The sequence below is a fragment of the Bos indicus genome, chromosome 4 (genome assembly GCF_029378745.1).
Source record: "Bos indicus isolate NIAB-ARS_2022 breed Sahiwal x Tharparkar chromosome 4, NIAB-ARS_B.indTharparkar_mat_pri_1.0, whole genome shotgun sequence".
NCBI classification, from domain to species: Eukaryota; Metazoa; Chordata; class Mammalia; order Artiodactyla; family Bovidae; genus Bos; species Bos indicus.
The window spans coordinates 71267750-71283518 of NC_091763.1; the positions used below are offsets into that span (position 1 = coordinate 71267750).

Below are 15769 nucleotides of genomic sequence, written 5' to 3' on the forward strand. Positions count from 1 at the left end.
GTAGACTTGAGTATTTAACAATTAACCAGAAGTTTGATATAATATTTAACTAGCTTGTTCCTGGACAGCTATATAATTATTATTTACTAAGAACCAAATAAATTAGATTAAAAATTTTTTCAATTATTGTTAACATGCTTGGGAAAGTTGTAGAAGTTTTTTGAACTTAGTGTGTTAAATAAAAGTCTGAAGGCAAAACCTAAACATGTTAGTCATCCTTAACTCAGGGCTGTGGATGAAGGCAGTGGTTCCCCTCTAAAGAGCTGAAGGGTTGGCCAGGGGCAGTACAGCCAACCACTTGTAAATGTAACCAAAGGAGGCTGGCACCAAACCCAGGTTCAACTGCTCCCTGCTCAAAAGGCCAGAACTCAAGAGACAAGAGTTGGTGGAAAAGGAAAAATTGCTTTATTCAGGAGGCCAGCAACCTGGGAAGACGGTGGACTAATGTCCTAAGACCATCTCCAAGTTGCCAGTTGGGAGACAAAGGTTTTAAAGACAGTGAGAGTGAGGGGGCTGCGGGGTGTGTGATCAGCTTTTGCACAGTCCTCATACTGATTGGCATCAAGGTGAAGTTTCAAACATCACCAGTCTTCTAGTTTCAACCCAGTCGGGGGTCTCCATGCTTGTGGTCAGCAGTTTTCATCTGGTGGGGTCCTGATTTCAGCAAAAACAGGTCTGAGTCCTTTATATCTTTTATGGAACTGGGAGTTCAGTGACTCTGCTGGTTTATGGTCTAAATTGTTACCAGTTTCCTGGCCCCAAAGCCATTCTTTGTTTCTATATCATCACATTTCCTAATCATTAACTCTTGAGCCAGCCTTTTGAGACTCAGGGGAGACCTAGGAAACTAAAGCTTTCCTATAAACAAGAGGCAGGGGGAGGACGTGGGGATGGGGATTGGTGACGTAACAGTCTCAGAAACTTGGTCTGTCCTGCGAAGGCTCCACAGGCTCCTGCCTTGTTTCTTTGATACTCTTCAATCCTGAGGAGGAACAGTGTGAAACAAGAAAGGGAATAAAGTTTTGGATAGGGAGATTAATCACCAGTTCAGCATGGAACTCAGTTTCAGGGGACTCGGTTTCATAAGGGGTCTCTGCGTCTGTCCTGTCCATCCCCTTCCCCACCAGAGGTACCCGCCACGTTGGAGATCGGTGCTGTGGAAAAGATGGAGCGTTGCCTCTTCAGAGCTGGCTTCTGATGCGCTCCCTCCTAAGTCTTCCTAGCTTAGCTCCTCAGTTCTCTTAGGTCCCAGAGATGGAGCAGTAGCTGTTCTCACCAGCCCTGGCTACCCAGGCATGCTCATTTCCAGCACCAAGGTTATAGGCCCGGCATCTAGCCTGGATTCAGTCACTTGCCTGCTGTGTGGTTGGTCAAGTGACCTAACTTCTTAGGAACTTGGCTTTTTCCCCTGTAAAACACAGATCACACCCATCCCATCAGACTTGGATGAAATGAGACACTGTGTGGGGAACCCATATTAAAGTGCTTGGCCGTAAGTAGTACGGACTCACCAGATGACCACTGCTTTAGTTTTGTGCTTAGCTGCTCAGTTGCGCCCACCAGGCTCCTCTGTCCAGGAATCAAACTGGGGTCTCCTGCATTGCAGGTGAATTCTTTACCAGCTGAGCTACCAGGGAAGCCCTTACTAATATACTAATAGATGATATGGAAAATTCTGCTTTCCCCATGGTTTTTGTTACACCATGTTGTAGTTTTTTTTAGATGTCTCCAGAAACCTTTGGTAGAACAAATTCCCCAACCACATCCCCTGAAAAAAATAGAAAGGGATTTTTAAAAATTGTAGTAAAATATACATAACATGAAATTAACTTTTTAACCATTTTCAAGTATATAATTCAGTGACATTTAGTACTTTCACAATGTACTGGTTCCAGAACATTTTAATCACCATTAAAGGAAACCCTGTAGCTGAACTCTATTCCTCAAATCCCCCAGCCCCTGACAACCACTAATTGGCTTTCTGTCTCTATGGATTTGCCTGCTTTGGATGTTTCATATAAATAGAAACATGATATGTGGGGTATTTTTTATGTCTGGCTGTTTCATTTAGCATAATGTTTTAGGGTTCATTTATGTTATAGCTTGTGTCAGTACTTCATTCCTTTTAATTACTGAATAAATAATTCCATTGTGTGATTATACTGTTTTAGTCTGTTTGGGCTGTTCTAACAAAATGTCGCAGACTGGATGGCATATAAGCAGTAGAAATTTATTCCTCACAGGACTAGAGGCTGGAAGTCCAAGATGAGGATGTCAGTATGGTCAGAGTACCCTCTTTGGGTGGCAGGCTTATCATGGTAGCCTCACATGGTGGAAGGGGCTGGGGACTTCTGGGGTCTCTTTCATAAGGGCAGTAATTCCATTCATGAGGGCTCTTCCCTCAGGACCTAACACTTCCCCAAACCCCTACCTTCTAATACAATCTCATTGGGCATTAGGATTTCAACATATGAATTTGGATGGTGGGGTTGGGGGGAGGCACAAACATCTAGACCCCTATCATTTACAGTATGTAATTTATTCGTTTATCAGTTGATGGACATTTGGGTTATTTTTGCCTTTGGCTATTGTGAGTAAATAGCATTGCTGTGAACCTTCTTGCACAAGTTTTTGTTAGAATACTTTTTTTTAATTCTTTTGGTATATACCTAGGAGTATGTGCTGAATCATAGGATAATTCTATGTTTAACTTCTAAAAATCTGCCAGACTGTTGTCAACTGCAGCTGCACCATTTTGAATTTCTAGCAGGAATACCTGGAGGTTCCAGTTTCTTCCAACACTTGTTATTTTTCAGGTTTTTTATTATATCTATCATCATGGGTATGAAGTGGTATCTCACTGTGATTTGGGATTTTTTTATGGTACAGATTTTCTATGTGTCTGGACTCAGATTTTCTGCTAGTGTTCTTAAGCCTGTCATATTGCAAAGCTACATGAAAACCCACATACATGAAAAACCACCGCCATAATTTTCAATAAGAGATAGGTATAAAGCATCTTTTTCTTCCCAGCCCCTGATGTGACTAACCATCATGGATCGTAATGGATCTGTAATCTGTAGTGTAGATAAACCACTTTCAGACATTCAGTGGCTAATTATAGATGATGTCTGATGCCTGGACCTTTTTGTTAATTCTTTTATTTTGGTTTTAGGGATTTCTTCTAGGGCATCCAAAATGCTTTTAAAACATATTGGATAAAAGCTGAGCCACCTGCCTGTCTGGGACTTCCATACTCCCTGCTCCACTGTCTTCTGATGGCATTCTGACTACACTGAGGCCAAGTGACACGCTATTCAGGATGAGTGATGAGAAGAGCCTTGCGGTATCCCAAAAATTGGTCTCACCTTCAAGGAGCACAAGCAGCTGCTCTTCCAAGCAAGGAAGTCGACAGGTAAAGTTTAATGGAAATTTCAAGAGCAAATTGAAATCAAGAAGTTTGCAGATTAAAATGTGTACATTTACTTGGGAACTCCTACTTCTCATTTTAGGAACATTTGCTTTTAGTCATATCTTAGTTATCTGAGAGGAGTAAATTTTAGAAAATTTTCATAATGCAGCTTGAGAGTCTGAAAATTTGTATTTGGCTCTTTGCATTATTTTATTCAATTGTTGCCACTGTCTTCCAACACAGATATTGATATTCCTGTTTTCTCTGTAAGGAAGCTGAGTCAGACCAACCAAGTTATTCTGCCTGAGGACACACAGATTGTCTATTAAGTGGCAGAAACAAGAAACCAGAGCTCATTCTGTTTGACTTCAGAGCCCACACTTTCTTTATACCCCGCTAACCAAAACAAAAAAGCAAACAATCACTTTTCCAGTAATTATAACATCCTCCCGCCCTCCTTTCCTTCCTTTTACCAAACCTTTTATGACTGCTTCCAGCCACAGAATGCCCCCTTATAACTTGGAGTCTCACCTGCTTCACTTCTCTAATGGGCAAGGGAAGCAAGTCAACAGAGAAGTGGTCAAAAGGAATTAAGTAGGAAGAAGTGAAACAAAGGACTGAATAATTAACTCCTAAATAACTGTCAGTTAATTATATGTTGTTCCTTGGTTTCCTTTCTTAAAAAATCCCTGTTGGCAGAATTTGCTGGTTTTAGATCCGTGGCAGTAAATGCACATTAATCATTATAATTCTTTCACCTTCAGTTAAGTAGAGAGTGGGCTGTCCAAAAGCTGTGGGTTTAAAGCAAAGTGGTCTCAGAGCCTTTTCAATGTCTGCAGGCTGTGCTGGCCTTGCCTTTCCTCCATGGGACACACTGACCTAAATTGACCCTGAGTCCTTGATTCCAGATTTGGAAGCAACAGTCAAGCAACCACCCACCTCCGCACATCCACACATTTATGACACCTCATCACGGGTCTTTCCATTCCAACACTGCCTCGGACAGGGAGCTTGTCACCTCTCAATACTGCTTTGTAGTAATAGAACCTATAATTCCAGACAAATGAGATTTTGCCATAGGGGCATTTGAGGAGTTCTCCAAGGTCTCCCCTGAGAGGTTAGGAAGAATAATTTTTTCACCCATTACTGTCATCACCTGCTTCTGGGGTTAAAAACAAATGACGAAAATTACTCCTTGTCTAATGCATCATGTGCTGTGCTGTGCTATGCTTAGTCGCTCAGTTGTGTTCAACTCTTTGTGACCCTGTGGACTGTAGCCCTCCAGGCTCCTCTGTCCATGGGATTCTCCAGGCAAGAATACTGGAGTGGCTTGCCATGCCCTCCTCCAGAATACATCATGGCTCCCTAGGAATTCTAGTTTCGTGAGGGTGGCTAATCTCACCCTCTTTGTCAGCTTTTCATGAGAGTGTTTCTTTCCGTCAGCCGCAACTCTGGTTGGGATTAAAGCAGAGTGTATTATTTTCCCCCAATGTTTTGCACTTAGTAGCATCTATTCCAGAGAAGGCAATGGCACCCCACTCCAGTACTCTTGCCTGGAAAATCCCATGGATGGAGGAGCCCAGAAGGCTGCAGTCCATGGTGTCACTGAGGGTCAGACACGACTGAGCGACTTTCAGTTTTCACTTTCATGCATTGGAGAAGGAAATGGCAACCCACTCCAGTGTTCTTGCCTGGAGAATCCCAGGGACGGGACATCCTGGTGGGCTGCCGTCTATGGGGTCGCACAGAGTCGGACACGACTGAAGTGACTCAGCAGCAGTAGCATCTATTCCTGTGTCCTCCTTGGATGAAGGGATAGCATGTGATTCATTCAAGCAGCCAGTGCTTATATATAACAGCATAGCAGTTGGAGCAGGAAAATGAAATTCTAGGACTGAATACCACAGAAACATGTTTTTGATGTGTTACTGGAAACGGATTGATTTGGTTTTTCACAGAGCTCTTATTTTTGAGTTCCAACATAAAGAGTAAGAAGAATATGCGTAATGCCTCACCGTTTTTTCTGACTTAGAATGAGTTGATCATTCAGCCATTCATTCATCAAATGGTCATCGTTTATATTTAGGATCTCTCAATTTAATGTGCATGTTATTTTGCTTTATAAATATCAATACTTATACTTTTGCTCTGTGGCAGAGAAGATGGAGAATTTAATAAGTTTATTCCAACTCTGGATCTTCCCTGGTGGCTTAGCGGTAAAGAATCCACCTGCAACGCAGGAGATACAGGTTCAATTCCTGGGTCAGGAAGATCCCCTGGAGGAGGGAGTGGCAATCCACTCCAGTATTCTTGCCCGAAAAAAATCCCACAGACTGAGGAGGCTTGCAGGCTGCAGTCTATGAGGTTGCAAAGAGTCAGACATGACTGAAGCAACTGAGCGTGGTAGCACGGCAAAGCATTCCAACTTTAACCTGAATCTAGTTATGGTGGTGGTGGTGGTGTAGTTGCTAAGTTGTGTTCGACTCTTGCGACCCCATGGACTATAGCCCGCCAGGTTCCTCTGTCCATGGGATTCTCCAGGAAGAGTACTGGAGTGGGTCGCCATTTCCTTCTCCAAAATCTAGTTATAAAGCCATGTTTATTTTTTAGGAATCTTTTCTTATTATGTCCATTTTTCCATCCTTCTGTCAAAATGAGTGTTCTGTTATAGGATTGGCTCAGCTTTTCCCTCTGTGTTGTTCACCTTGGCAATTCACGTCCATTTCTCCATCACACACTATCCCACTATTATCTTTTAGTCTCTGAACATGCTGCAGAAATGCAGGGACCATGGAAGTACTTACTTCAGGACTCTTAGGGAACACAGCCTTATCCAGGGGTCTTTCAGATTCTAAACATAATGATCACACTGTGTTTCCAATCTCTGGATAGTTTAAGTTCAACATTTAAAACTTTAAGATTTATATATAATAAGAAATTATATTTGAGGAATTTTAAAATACAGCCAATGAAGATAACCTGTGTAACAACCTACTTGTTTTTAAAGCTCCAGATTAAAGTCATTTTTAGGTTCTGTTCATTCCATCTGGAGGAGATAAGTCAGATGTTAAATTTACTGGCCATCTTCGTTAGTGCTAGTGTTTCTTATGTACTTTGGAATTACAGTTTAGGGTGTGATTTTGCACTTGCTTTCCCCTTATCCCTCTCTCTGTACTCATCCTGCCCTAGCTCAGAATTTCCTATTACCTACTTCCTATCTCTGATGATCCCAGACCAGAGTAAAATCTGTTTGTAGCTGGGACCTCTGTTCACATCAGCTACAACTATCTAAGAACCACCACCAGGCCAGCACGCAGTATGATCAGGTCCTGGTGCTGAGGCTGTCTGCCTCCTGCCATCTCCCTGGATAGGCAGATTATAAAGTCTTTCATCATGGTGTACGGCTTCCCCCTCCACATTCTCTGATTTCCAGCAGTAAGCTAGCTCAGGTCTCAGGCTTTTTCTGGGGATATTTTTAGCTTTATGAGCACACAGGAGTAGATAGAACTCCTGGACATCTCTGTCTGCAGTATTCTTTGCATTTCTATTTTGTGTCTTACCCATGAGATAATTAACCTTTCTTTTTTTTTTTTTTTAAATCACACAGACATACCAAAGGGAAAAAACCCTACATTTTTATATCTTTGTATATTTTTCATGTTTGGAGCTCATATGGTGACAGGGAAGTGGCATTAAATGTATAAACTTTCAGTACAGCCTTGGCTGAAAGACTTGGTCTTCTAGAGTCATTTTCATATAAATTCTCATCCACCATCACCAGGTGACATTAGGTCTCTATATGCCAGCCACCCGGCGCTCTTTCAGTTTCTCCTACTGAATTTGCCCTTGTCCTTGTTTCTTGAACTGAACTTGAACTTGTTTTTCCTCTCCAAGAACCTCCTCACATAAAATCTTAAGGAGCCCTCATTTATGTGTGGATACTCTCCTTTCTAAATATCTGTTAGAGGAGTTTGCTTCCTTAAAGGATAAAATGATGAGATCTGGGTATTAAATGTGATCTGTGTTTTTCACTTCTACAAACTGAATCTAAGATGTAGTATACAAATTACAGCCTTGAAAACCCAAGCAAAAGGGTACTGTGATCTTTTAACTTGAATAATAGGACTTTTGAAATTTCATATGCAGAATGCCTCGTTTTGTCAGTGGGAACAGTCCATAAATATAATTTTATCAAGATAATTTTAGGAAGTTATGCCTAGTGATTAGAACTTGAACACTCCAATCTTGGTTCCACTTGATATTTGTTTCTGCAACCTTAGATTCTCTAAAACTTCAGCTTTCTCATCAATGAAATGGGAATAATCGTTCTTTTCTCATAGGATTATTGTGAGGATTAGAACTAAAGCATTTAATCTAGGGTTAGATTCATAGTAGGTGATGAATTCATATTAACATTTATTTTTATTATAGTTGACATTACTTTGAATTTCATTCCTATTTGTAGAAAACCTAAAATTTCATAGTGAAGAGTTCTACTTTGTGTCCCAGAAACTTTTGCAGCTATCATACATGTGCCTACCCAAACCTCTGTAGTATTGTGCAGAAGTCCACAGAAGTATACAATGTGTATATGAATGTGTACTTTTTAAATGTATCTTATTTTATACACATTAACAAAGTACTTTTAGAGAAGAATGTAATAGAATTTAAAATATATGAGCTACATTTGATATATTGAATATCTGTACCTAAAACCTGTACCTAAAAACAAGAGAAAACCTATACCTAAAACGAGAAAACAGGAATTAAATTCTGACTCCATTCTCTTTTGCTCGGCCTTGTCCTTGCACGGGTGTGTGTTTTTCACTTTTCCCCATGCCAACACCTAGCTATTGGTAGTTGCTACTCAGAGCTTTGTGTTTGGAAGTATTCTGCAGTTGAGTCTGGGTTCAGTGGGAGAGAATGCCCTGTGTTCAGCTATGGCTGTGGGCACAGGCAGGGTGAACGGTAGCGTGGGTGCCACATTTTCACCCCTTAGTGATATTAGCAGGTTGAAATCAAGAGATGACTGCTACAGTCTTTATATTCTGCCATTGGAGGAACTTCTGGCAAGTGAGGTTCACCTCAGTTCTCCATCTATTAAATGGAGACAAAACTCACCTCCCATTTCCTCTTTAGGGATGAGAGAGAATATTTAGTATTTTCACTGGCTAAAAGCCAGTGAAACTCACTGGAGAAAGGTCCTCTGTAAATTTTAGAAACAGTTATTAATGAGCTCCCTTTACTTTGGCCAATTACAGACCCAGAACTGAAATACTCTCGTTTTAAGGACCCTGATGCTCTGCACAAGAAGTGGATCTTTTTGAAGTAGACCATCTTTCAGATATAGCATCTTAACTCAATAGGAATCTATTCTCCTTGCAGGAAATCCCCAACTAAAGGAACTCAGCTTATACAAAGAATAGATTATTGATCCCTTCTGACTGTTGTCTTCATACCCCATTCCTTGTAGTGTTCAAAGTCAGTCTTTGCTTCACTGTTTTCTTCTCATCCCAGACTTGGGCTCAGCTCTCCCCTTTAGCTAGACTGATTCATGTGAAACTGTTCTACCTTTTAGAATTTTGTGATTTTTCTTGAATCATTTATTGCTTTATCTCTTTAAAAATAATTTTTATAAAATTAATACTTTATGCTCACTGTACGTAATTTCCAACATACATGCAATGTATGTGAATTGCAGTACTTTAAAGTGGCTGTTTGATAGGTCAAAGTGAAGCTGGGAATGACCGTTGATGATGGAGGTCATTGGTGACATTGCCAAGAGGTTTCCTTGGAGTGGGGGGTGTGAAAGGCTGGTTCAAGACCGTTCATGAGAAAACAGGAACAGAGAAAGAGGGTACCCCAGTTCTGTCAGGCCTACAGATAGGAGTTGAGAAAAGCCTTTACAAATGTTCTGTTTGGGAACCTTCAGTTTGGCTAATGCCATGCTTAATGGCAACCCACTCCAGTGTTCTTGCCTGGAGAATCCCAGGGACGGGAGCCTTGTGGGCTGCCATCTATGGGGTCGCACAGAGTCGGACATGACTGAAGTGACTTAGCAGCAGCAGCAGCAGCAGCATGCTTAACACAGTCCTGTTCTCTCCTCTCCTTTGGTTAATTCACTGGTTGAATGAGTATATGGTTCTTTGAATCCTGGGTCTTATTTACACATCTTTTGAGCTCTCATGGCACAAGCACAGGACTTTGTACATAGCAACTGCAAATTATTGGGCTGAATTTACTGAACACCAGCAGCAAATATCCCTGTCTCAAGGGCAGGTTGGAATGTATGGCCAGGACACGTGGGGAACAGAAGCAAAAGATTACACATTCCCAGGCTCCCTCCTTCCAGTGACAGATATCTAACAAGGATTTCAAAAAATGAACAAAGACCTCTGTGTTGAGTGAGTTTTCCTTTTTTTATGGCAAGTGATGAAATCTCTAAATGTTTTCTCCGAACAACCTGCTCTATTGGAAAGTATGGAACAGAAGACTGTCTTTGTTGAAACTGACTTGCGTTCACATTGGCTCTGCTTTTTGCTAGCTGGATGACCTTGCCGTGTAATAGAAAACCTCTGAGCCTTGATTTTTTTCAGCTGTGATATATAGGTAATTTTGCTTCCTTTTGAGATCTAAGTAAAATAATAAATACGAAGTACCTAAGCTAGCACATGCTACACATTTGATAATGGTGGATTAAATGAGTGGATAAGCTTGTGGTTACTAGGTAGAAAGACTGCAATTCACAAAGCTCTGTACATATATTAAGGGATGTCTAAGTGGGAGAGAGAATTGCTATTTTGAAACTTGTAAAAGATGAGTAATTTCCTCTTGTCTTTTTCCCACTGCCGCCTTACATTTCCTTCCTAGAACTTTCAAAGTAGCACATTTCAGAAGCCAGATTGTACTAGAGTTGAATGAATAGGTTTTTTTCCTCTTTCTTTCTCCTTTATTTATTTATTTTTTGGGTCTTTTTTGAAAGAGTTCTATATGCCCTAAGTTTTATTTCTTCCTTATCCATTGAGAACCTATTATTAAAAGACCATGAGCAGGGGATGTGAAGCTATTAAAGACAGGACAGCTGAACAGACCACTACAAACGAGAGAAATCGCAGACTGTGAATTAAAGACAACATAGCTTCCGTTATTTTTCTTTTTAACGCGTTGTAGCATTTGCTGTGTAAGAAATCAGGAAATGACTCCTTCCAAAATAATTAACAAATACTTCACTCATTATTGCAGGAGATTTGAAATGGAGGGGTCTATTGCTACATAAATCTCCATACAATTATGCAATTTATTCTTGTTGCCCTCTTGTCCCTGGGGTAAACTGAAGTGGAACTTTGAACTCTCCCAGGGTCACCTGATGAGGATTTATTTATGCAGGCTCTTAGATTATGCTGCACTCAAGGGAGCCCATACTGGCTGGGCTTCGTGCCAGAACCCTTAAAACATTGAATGGGAGAGAATTTGCCAAGAAGAATGAATTAAAGCTATAATGTTCAGGTGTTTGTAATTTCAGCTATCTGGGTACTGAAAATATGTAGTCCCATTTATTTTTTTTAATTCATATTGTCTTTAGATGCTGAAATTTACCTGCTGTCTTTTGTAAGTATAGACTGAATAAATACCACAAGAAAGACTCCTCAAGGAAGAGTGGCTTGGGAGTGGCATGATTGCATCACATTGTTCTGTGATGGTCACAGAAAATAAAAGGCAATGAGCATGAAGTTGCTTGAGAGCAAATAGCCTGAGTTTAAATCATGGACTGTTTGTAAGCTGTTTGACCTTGGGCAAGGTCCTTGACCCCTCTGTATCTAGGTTTCTTATAAGGCTGTGCCAGTTGTTTAAGTTAGAAGAGAGTCTGCACATAGTAAGTGCTATGTAAGTGTTTGATACAGATTCACCTTCCAGAAGCAGGAGTTTCAGGAGCCCTCAAGCAGTACTGCCACAGCAACTGCTTCCCTGTCTCATCCTTTGAGCTCTGAGGCAAACAATCTGGCTTCTGTCTAGGCTGCTCTGAGAAGAAGAATCAGCCAGGGACTCTAGAAGTTAATAAGCAACTGATGGCATCATTCGAGCTCACAATATTCTTTCCTACTCTCCTTTGGAGTCTCAAAACAATCCAGTGAGGTCTGTATTTTTCTACACTTCAGAGAGAAAATATGGCCCAATTAATTGCTGATTTAGAATTGTACAGCTAATAAGTGGTAGAGGGTCAGGCAACTATGTATTTAAAGAACACTGGGTTTGTTTTGATGCTACAAGGCTTCTTTAGAAGTTAATTCCAGTTCCTTGTGTCCTGTGTACAAATGATTGTTGTTTAAACAAACCTCCAGAAGCCAAAACCTCTGTACATGTAGTGGCAAGAATAACACGGATGCGGGAAGCAATCAAAAGGATCCTCCAGGTCTGTTTGTCTAGAGCTGTTATTTTTCTGGTGGTTCCAACAGAGAAAAATAATTATCTGTACAGTTCCGTCTTAGTTTTTTGGAATCCCGCCTTCCCACCTTCTGAGCATTTTACTTTTCCTTATAGCCTAGGCTTTGGTCATACCATGGTTGTGACATTATGCACTGAAAATAGGAAAGGCAAAGATATAAGACTCAGTTCTCTATATTTCTACCCTAAGTCCTGTAAAGAAAAAGCAAACGATATAGGAAGAAATGAAAACTTTGGCTAAAATGATGTATTTAAATAATCAGGATTTCCTTGTCACTTTGCATGTCTACATATGCCAGTTAGCTGCCTTCCATGCTCTGAAGAGCACAAGAAACCGGACTATTCAAACACTTCTGGAGGTTGCTGAACCATGCAAACTGATCTGCAATTCTAGAGTAGCAGAGCAAATGTATTTTGGTGGGTTTTAGAAACATGAGTTTGGTAAAAACCACAAGGGGAACCTTAAGAGAATCGATGTGTTTATTCACAATTGGCCCTGGTCATAGTGCAAGTTACAGGAAGGCAGAACCTGCCTCAGATGCTTTTGCTGAGAGCACAGCTTACTAGTTTTGCAGTTACTGGGCTTATCTCTGAGAGCTATAGAGGCAAATGTGACACAAACTGACTCAACCGTTTTTTTTTTCCCCCAGAGAAGGGAAAGTCTGAGTCTATGATGCTATTAAAATACTAAAGGTCCAGAAATAAGCATGCAATAAATAGGACAGAGGCAAGATAGATTTCCTTGGAATAATCTTGGATCTCTCTATGGTCCCACATACCCTGGCCCTACCATCAAGTCCAGCTTGTCTCCCTCTGTACCTCTACCTAAGCTCCCACCACAACCGAAATCACCTCTCTATTCCTACCCCAGATGAGTCACTTTCCTGGCAATCTCTAGCAGAGTGGTCCCTCGTGCCCTGTGTAATAGGCTAAATGGTCTCTCCCCCTTCCCCAAATTTATATATCTACATCCCAGTCCTTGGAACCTGTCAATGTTATCTTATTTGGTAAAAGACATAACTTAAGAATCTTGAGATGAGCATCCTGGCTTAATGACCCAAATTCAATGACCAGTGTCCTCATAGGAAACACACAGAGAAGACAGGCGTGTAGGGGCAGGTGTTATGAAGATGGAGGCAGAGATTGGAGTGATGGGGCTACCAGTCAAGGAATTCTGATTCTTCTGGAGACTGGAAGAGTCAGGAAACACTCTTACAATGTTTGTATCTGTGTCTCCCCACTCCCCTGCCCTCAGTTCGTATGTTGAAGCCCTAACCCTCAACAGGATGGCACTTTGAAGTGGGGGGTAATTTTTGGGGGGGTAATTAGGCTTAGATGAGGTGATGGTGGTAATTAGGCTTAGATGAGGGTGGTGCCTTCATGCTGGGATTAATACCATTATGAGAAAGGAAAGACAGCAGAGCTTCTTGCCATGGGAGCAGACAGAAGAAGGCAGCTGTCTCCAGGACAGGGAGCAGGTTCTCACAGGAACCGACTCTGCTAGCCCCTTGACCTGGGTGCCCCTCGCAGTCGTCTCCAGGACAGGGAGCGGGCTCTCACAGGAACCAACTCTGCTAGCCCCTTGACCTGGGCGCCCCTCGAAGTCGTCTCCAGGACAGGGATCGGGCTCTCACAGGAACCGACTCTGCTGGCCCCTTGACCTGGGTGCCCCTCGCAGTCTGTGGTATTTTGTTACAGTCGCTCACGTTAAGACACACATTCTCCACAGAGCCTCTGGAGGGAGCACAGCCCTGCTAACACCTTCATTTTGGACTTCCAGCCTCCAGAACTGTGAGAGGATAAATTTCTGTTGTTTTAAGACACCCAGGTTGTGGTACATTGTCAGGGTAGCCTCAGAAACCCTGCTTCTCACTCTTTGTCACTGTTTCTTCGTGTTCCAGCTCAAGTTATTCTACTCAGGTGGATCCAGCCCCACGTGAGATTGTGCCTGCCTGGGAATAGGAGTCTGTAGCGGGTTTATGTATGTCTCCCATTTGGCTTTTATTTACAAGGCTTCGACCTTGTGGTGTTTCTTCATTTTTAATGTCTGTTAACTTTTTGGAGGCCAGTGCTTGGTTTCGCATTTTTGCATCTTAGTACCTGGTGCTAACCTTAGACCTTTGAGACTCCCCTGTTAAAAAGAAGCTCAGTTGTAAGTAGAATATAACCTACTTAACAAAAAAGCCGTTCCTTCTTTGATTCATAAGCCTCTCCGGGATCGTAACCTGACGCCAGGTTCTCATGATGAGAGTCGGTTATTTATATACAACAGTGAAATGAAGTTCCTAATGATTTGGATCAAGGATAAGGATGTTTCTTGTGCTAAACATATGCCACCTTCTCCTATGATTTTTAAATCATGTATGCATTAATTAGTCAGAATGTACTTCTACTTTGATTGATTTCAATTAGCTCTGAAAAAAATCGCTTTGGTTGAGCTGGAAGAGAAAACACAGTTATCAGCTAGTGCCATCCAGCAATGGAGTGAGTTTTCTGAAGGAGCGTGGTTGCCCTGTCTTTAGAATACAGAAGTGTTCTATCTGAGTACAAAGCGTCTGTGTTTCTCTCCAGGGCTCAGACATCAAAGTGGAGATCTCTTTGCTAAGTCCAAAAAAGTGTGATTTAAAAAAAAATTAAAGATTAAAGGTAAAATATTGAACAGTGCTAGGAGGTGTTTCAAATAAAACCACGCAGAAGTCTTCCCACCTTCGTGCCTCTGGTCCAGCCCACTCACAGAAGGGTCCCTATTAGAGATTTTCCCTGGTATCACATGTCCTCATGGTGAGCTCCCGCAGCATCTCCTACACTAGACTGACTGCCACTATGCAAACAAGCTCATTCCTCTGAAGGGGTAGAGAAAAGGTAACGAGTCAGTCAGTGGGCTGAGTTCTGGCCCTCAGAAGTCCTTTACTCATTTTTGTGGTCCTGAGAAGATCATTTCTCTTAGATTCCTCATCTCTAAAATGAGACCCGGCTAGATAACTTCCACATTTCTCCTTTAAACTCTGGGGTTTAAAAATATTTCATGACTCTATAGGGAATAACAAATCATTACTGTACTCCCTGGAAAAAAACTCAGCAGAGACTCTTGAGTCCCGTGGGTGGACAGAGTTGTCCTGTCGTCTTGGTCAACACACATGGGGGCTAAGTGCTGGAATGCGCTGTCAGAGACATACTCTGCTTGGGAAGAAAGTAGTGCTGAGGTTAGGGGAAGCATTGGCCTCGGATGATCTCTAATACACTTGTAGGTCATCTTGTCCAGAGTGGATCTGAGCAGAGAAGCTCTGTGTGTGGTCGAATCCCTCGGTAGCACTTCTGCCAGCCTTTGATGAAACTCCTCAGTGACTGAGGAATTTACTCTTTCATAGCCCTTGTTTCCATTATTTTTCATAGCACTATGAGATAATCAGACAGTCATCCTTTATGCAGAGCTGGAATCCAGGGCCTTATAATTCTTACCAAAGGTCCTGGTTTTACACTCAGAGCCTATCAAGTCAAATCTCAGTTCTTCAAGTTGGATATAAATCAATCCAACCTCGCAAGATTGTGCAAAGATTAAGCGCAGTAATGCACATACGGTAGTTTAGCACACTTCCTGACAGATAATAAATAGTAACATTATTAATGTTAACTACTGTACTTGCTTCATTGGTTTGGTTAACATATTAATATCTACCATGGAGCACTTTTCCCTTCAATTTTATTGAGACATAATTGACATACAGCACTGTGTAAGTGTGCTGGTCTAGAGTATGAGAGTGGACCTGTCATGCAACAGCAGCAACAGCCTCGCCTGTGCAAGTGCAGAAGGTCAGGCCTGGATCCAGCTCTGCAAACCTGAACTCTTATGTTTCGACAAGGTTTTTGGTGATTGGTATACTCGCTATAGTTGAGAAGCACTGCATTAGATCACAT

General features: G+C 41.6%; 1 protein-coding gene across 7 annotated transcripts in view; it reads left to right on the forward strand.

Annotated features, from left to right (window-relative positions):
- OSBPL3 (oxysterol binding protein like 3) overlaps nucleotides 1-15769 on the forward strand; it is a 199281-nt gene that overhangs the window by 94299 nt on the left and 89213 nt on the right. For all 7 annotated transcript variants that reach the window (XM_070787925.1, XM_070787926.1, XM_070787927.1 and 4 more), the window contains one exon: nucleotides 3176-3415. In XM_070787925.1, the coding sequence (XP_070644026.1) occupies nucleotides 3323-3415 (93 nt within the window). In that variant the 5' untranslated portion in view covers nucleotides 3176-3322. The remainder of the gene's footprint in view (nucleotides 1-3175; nucleotides 3416-15769) is intronic.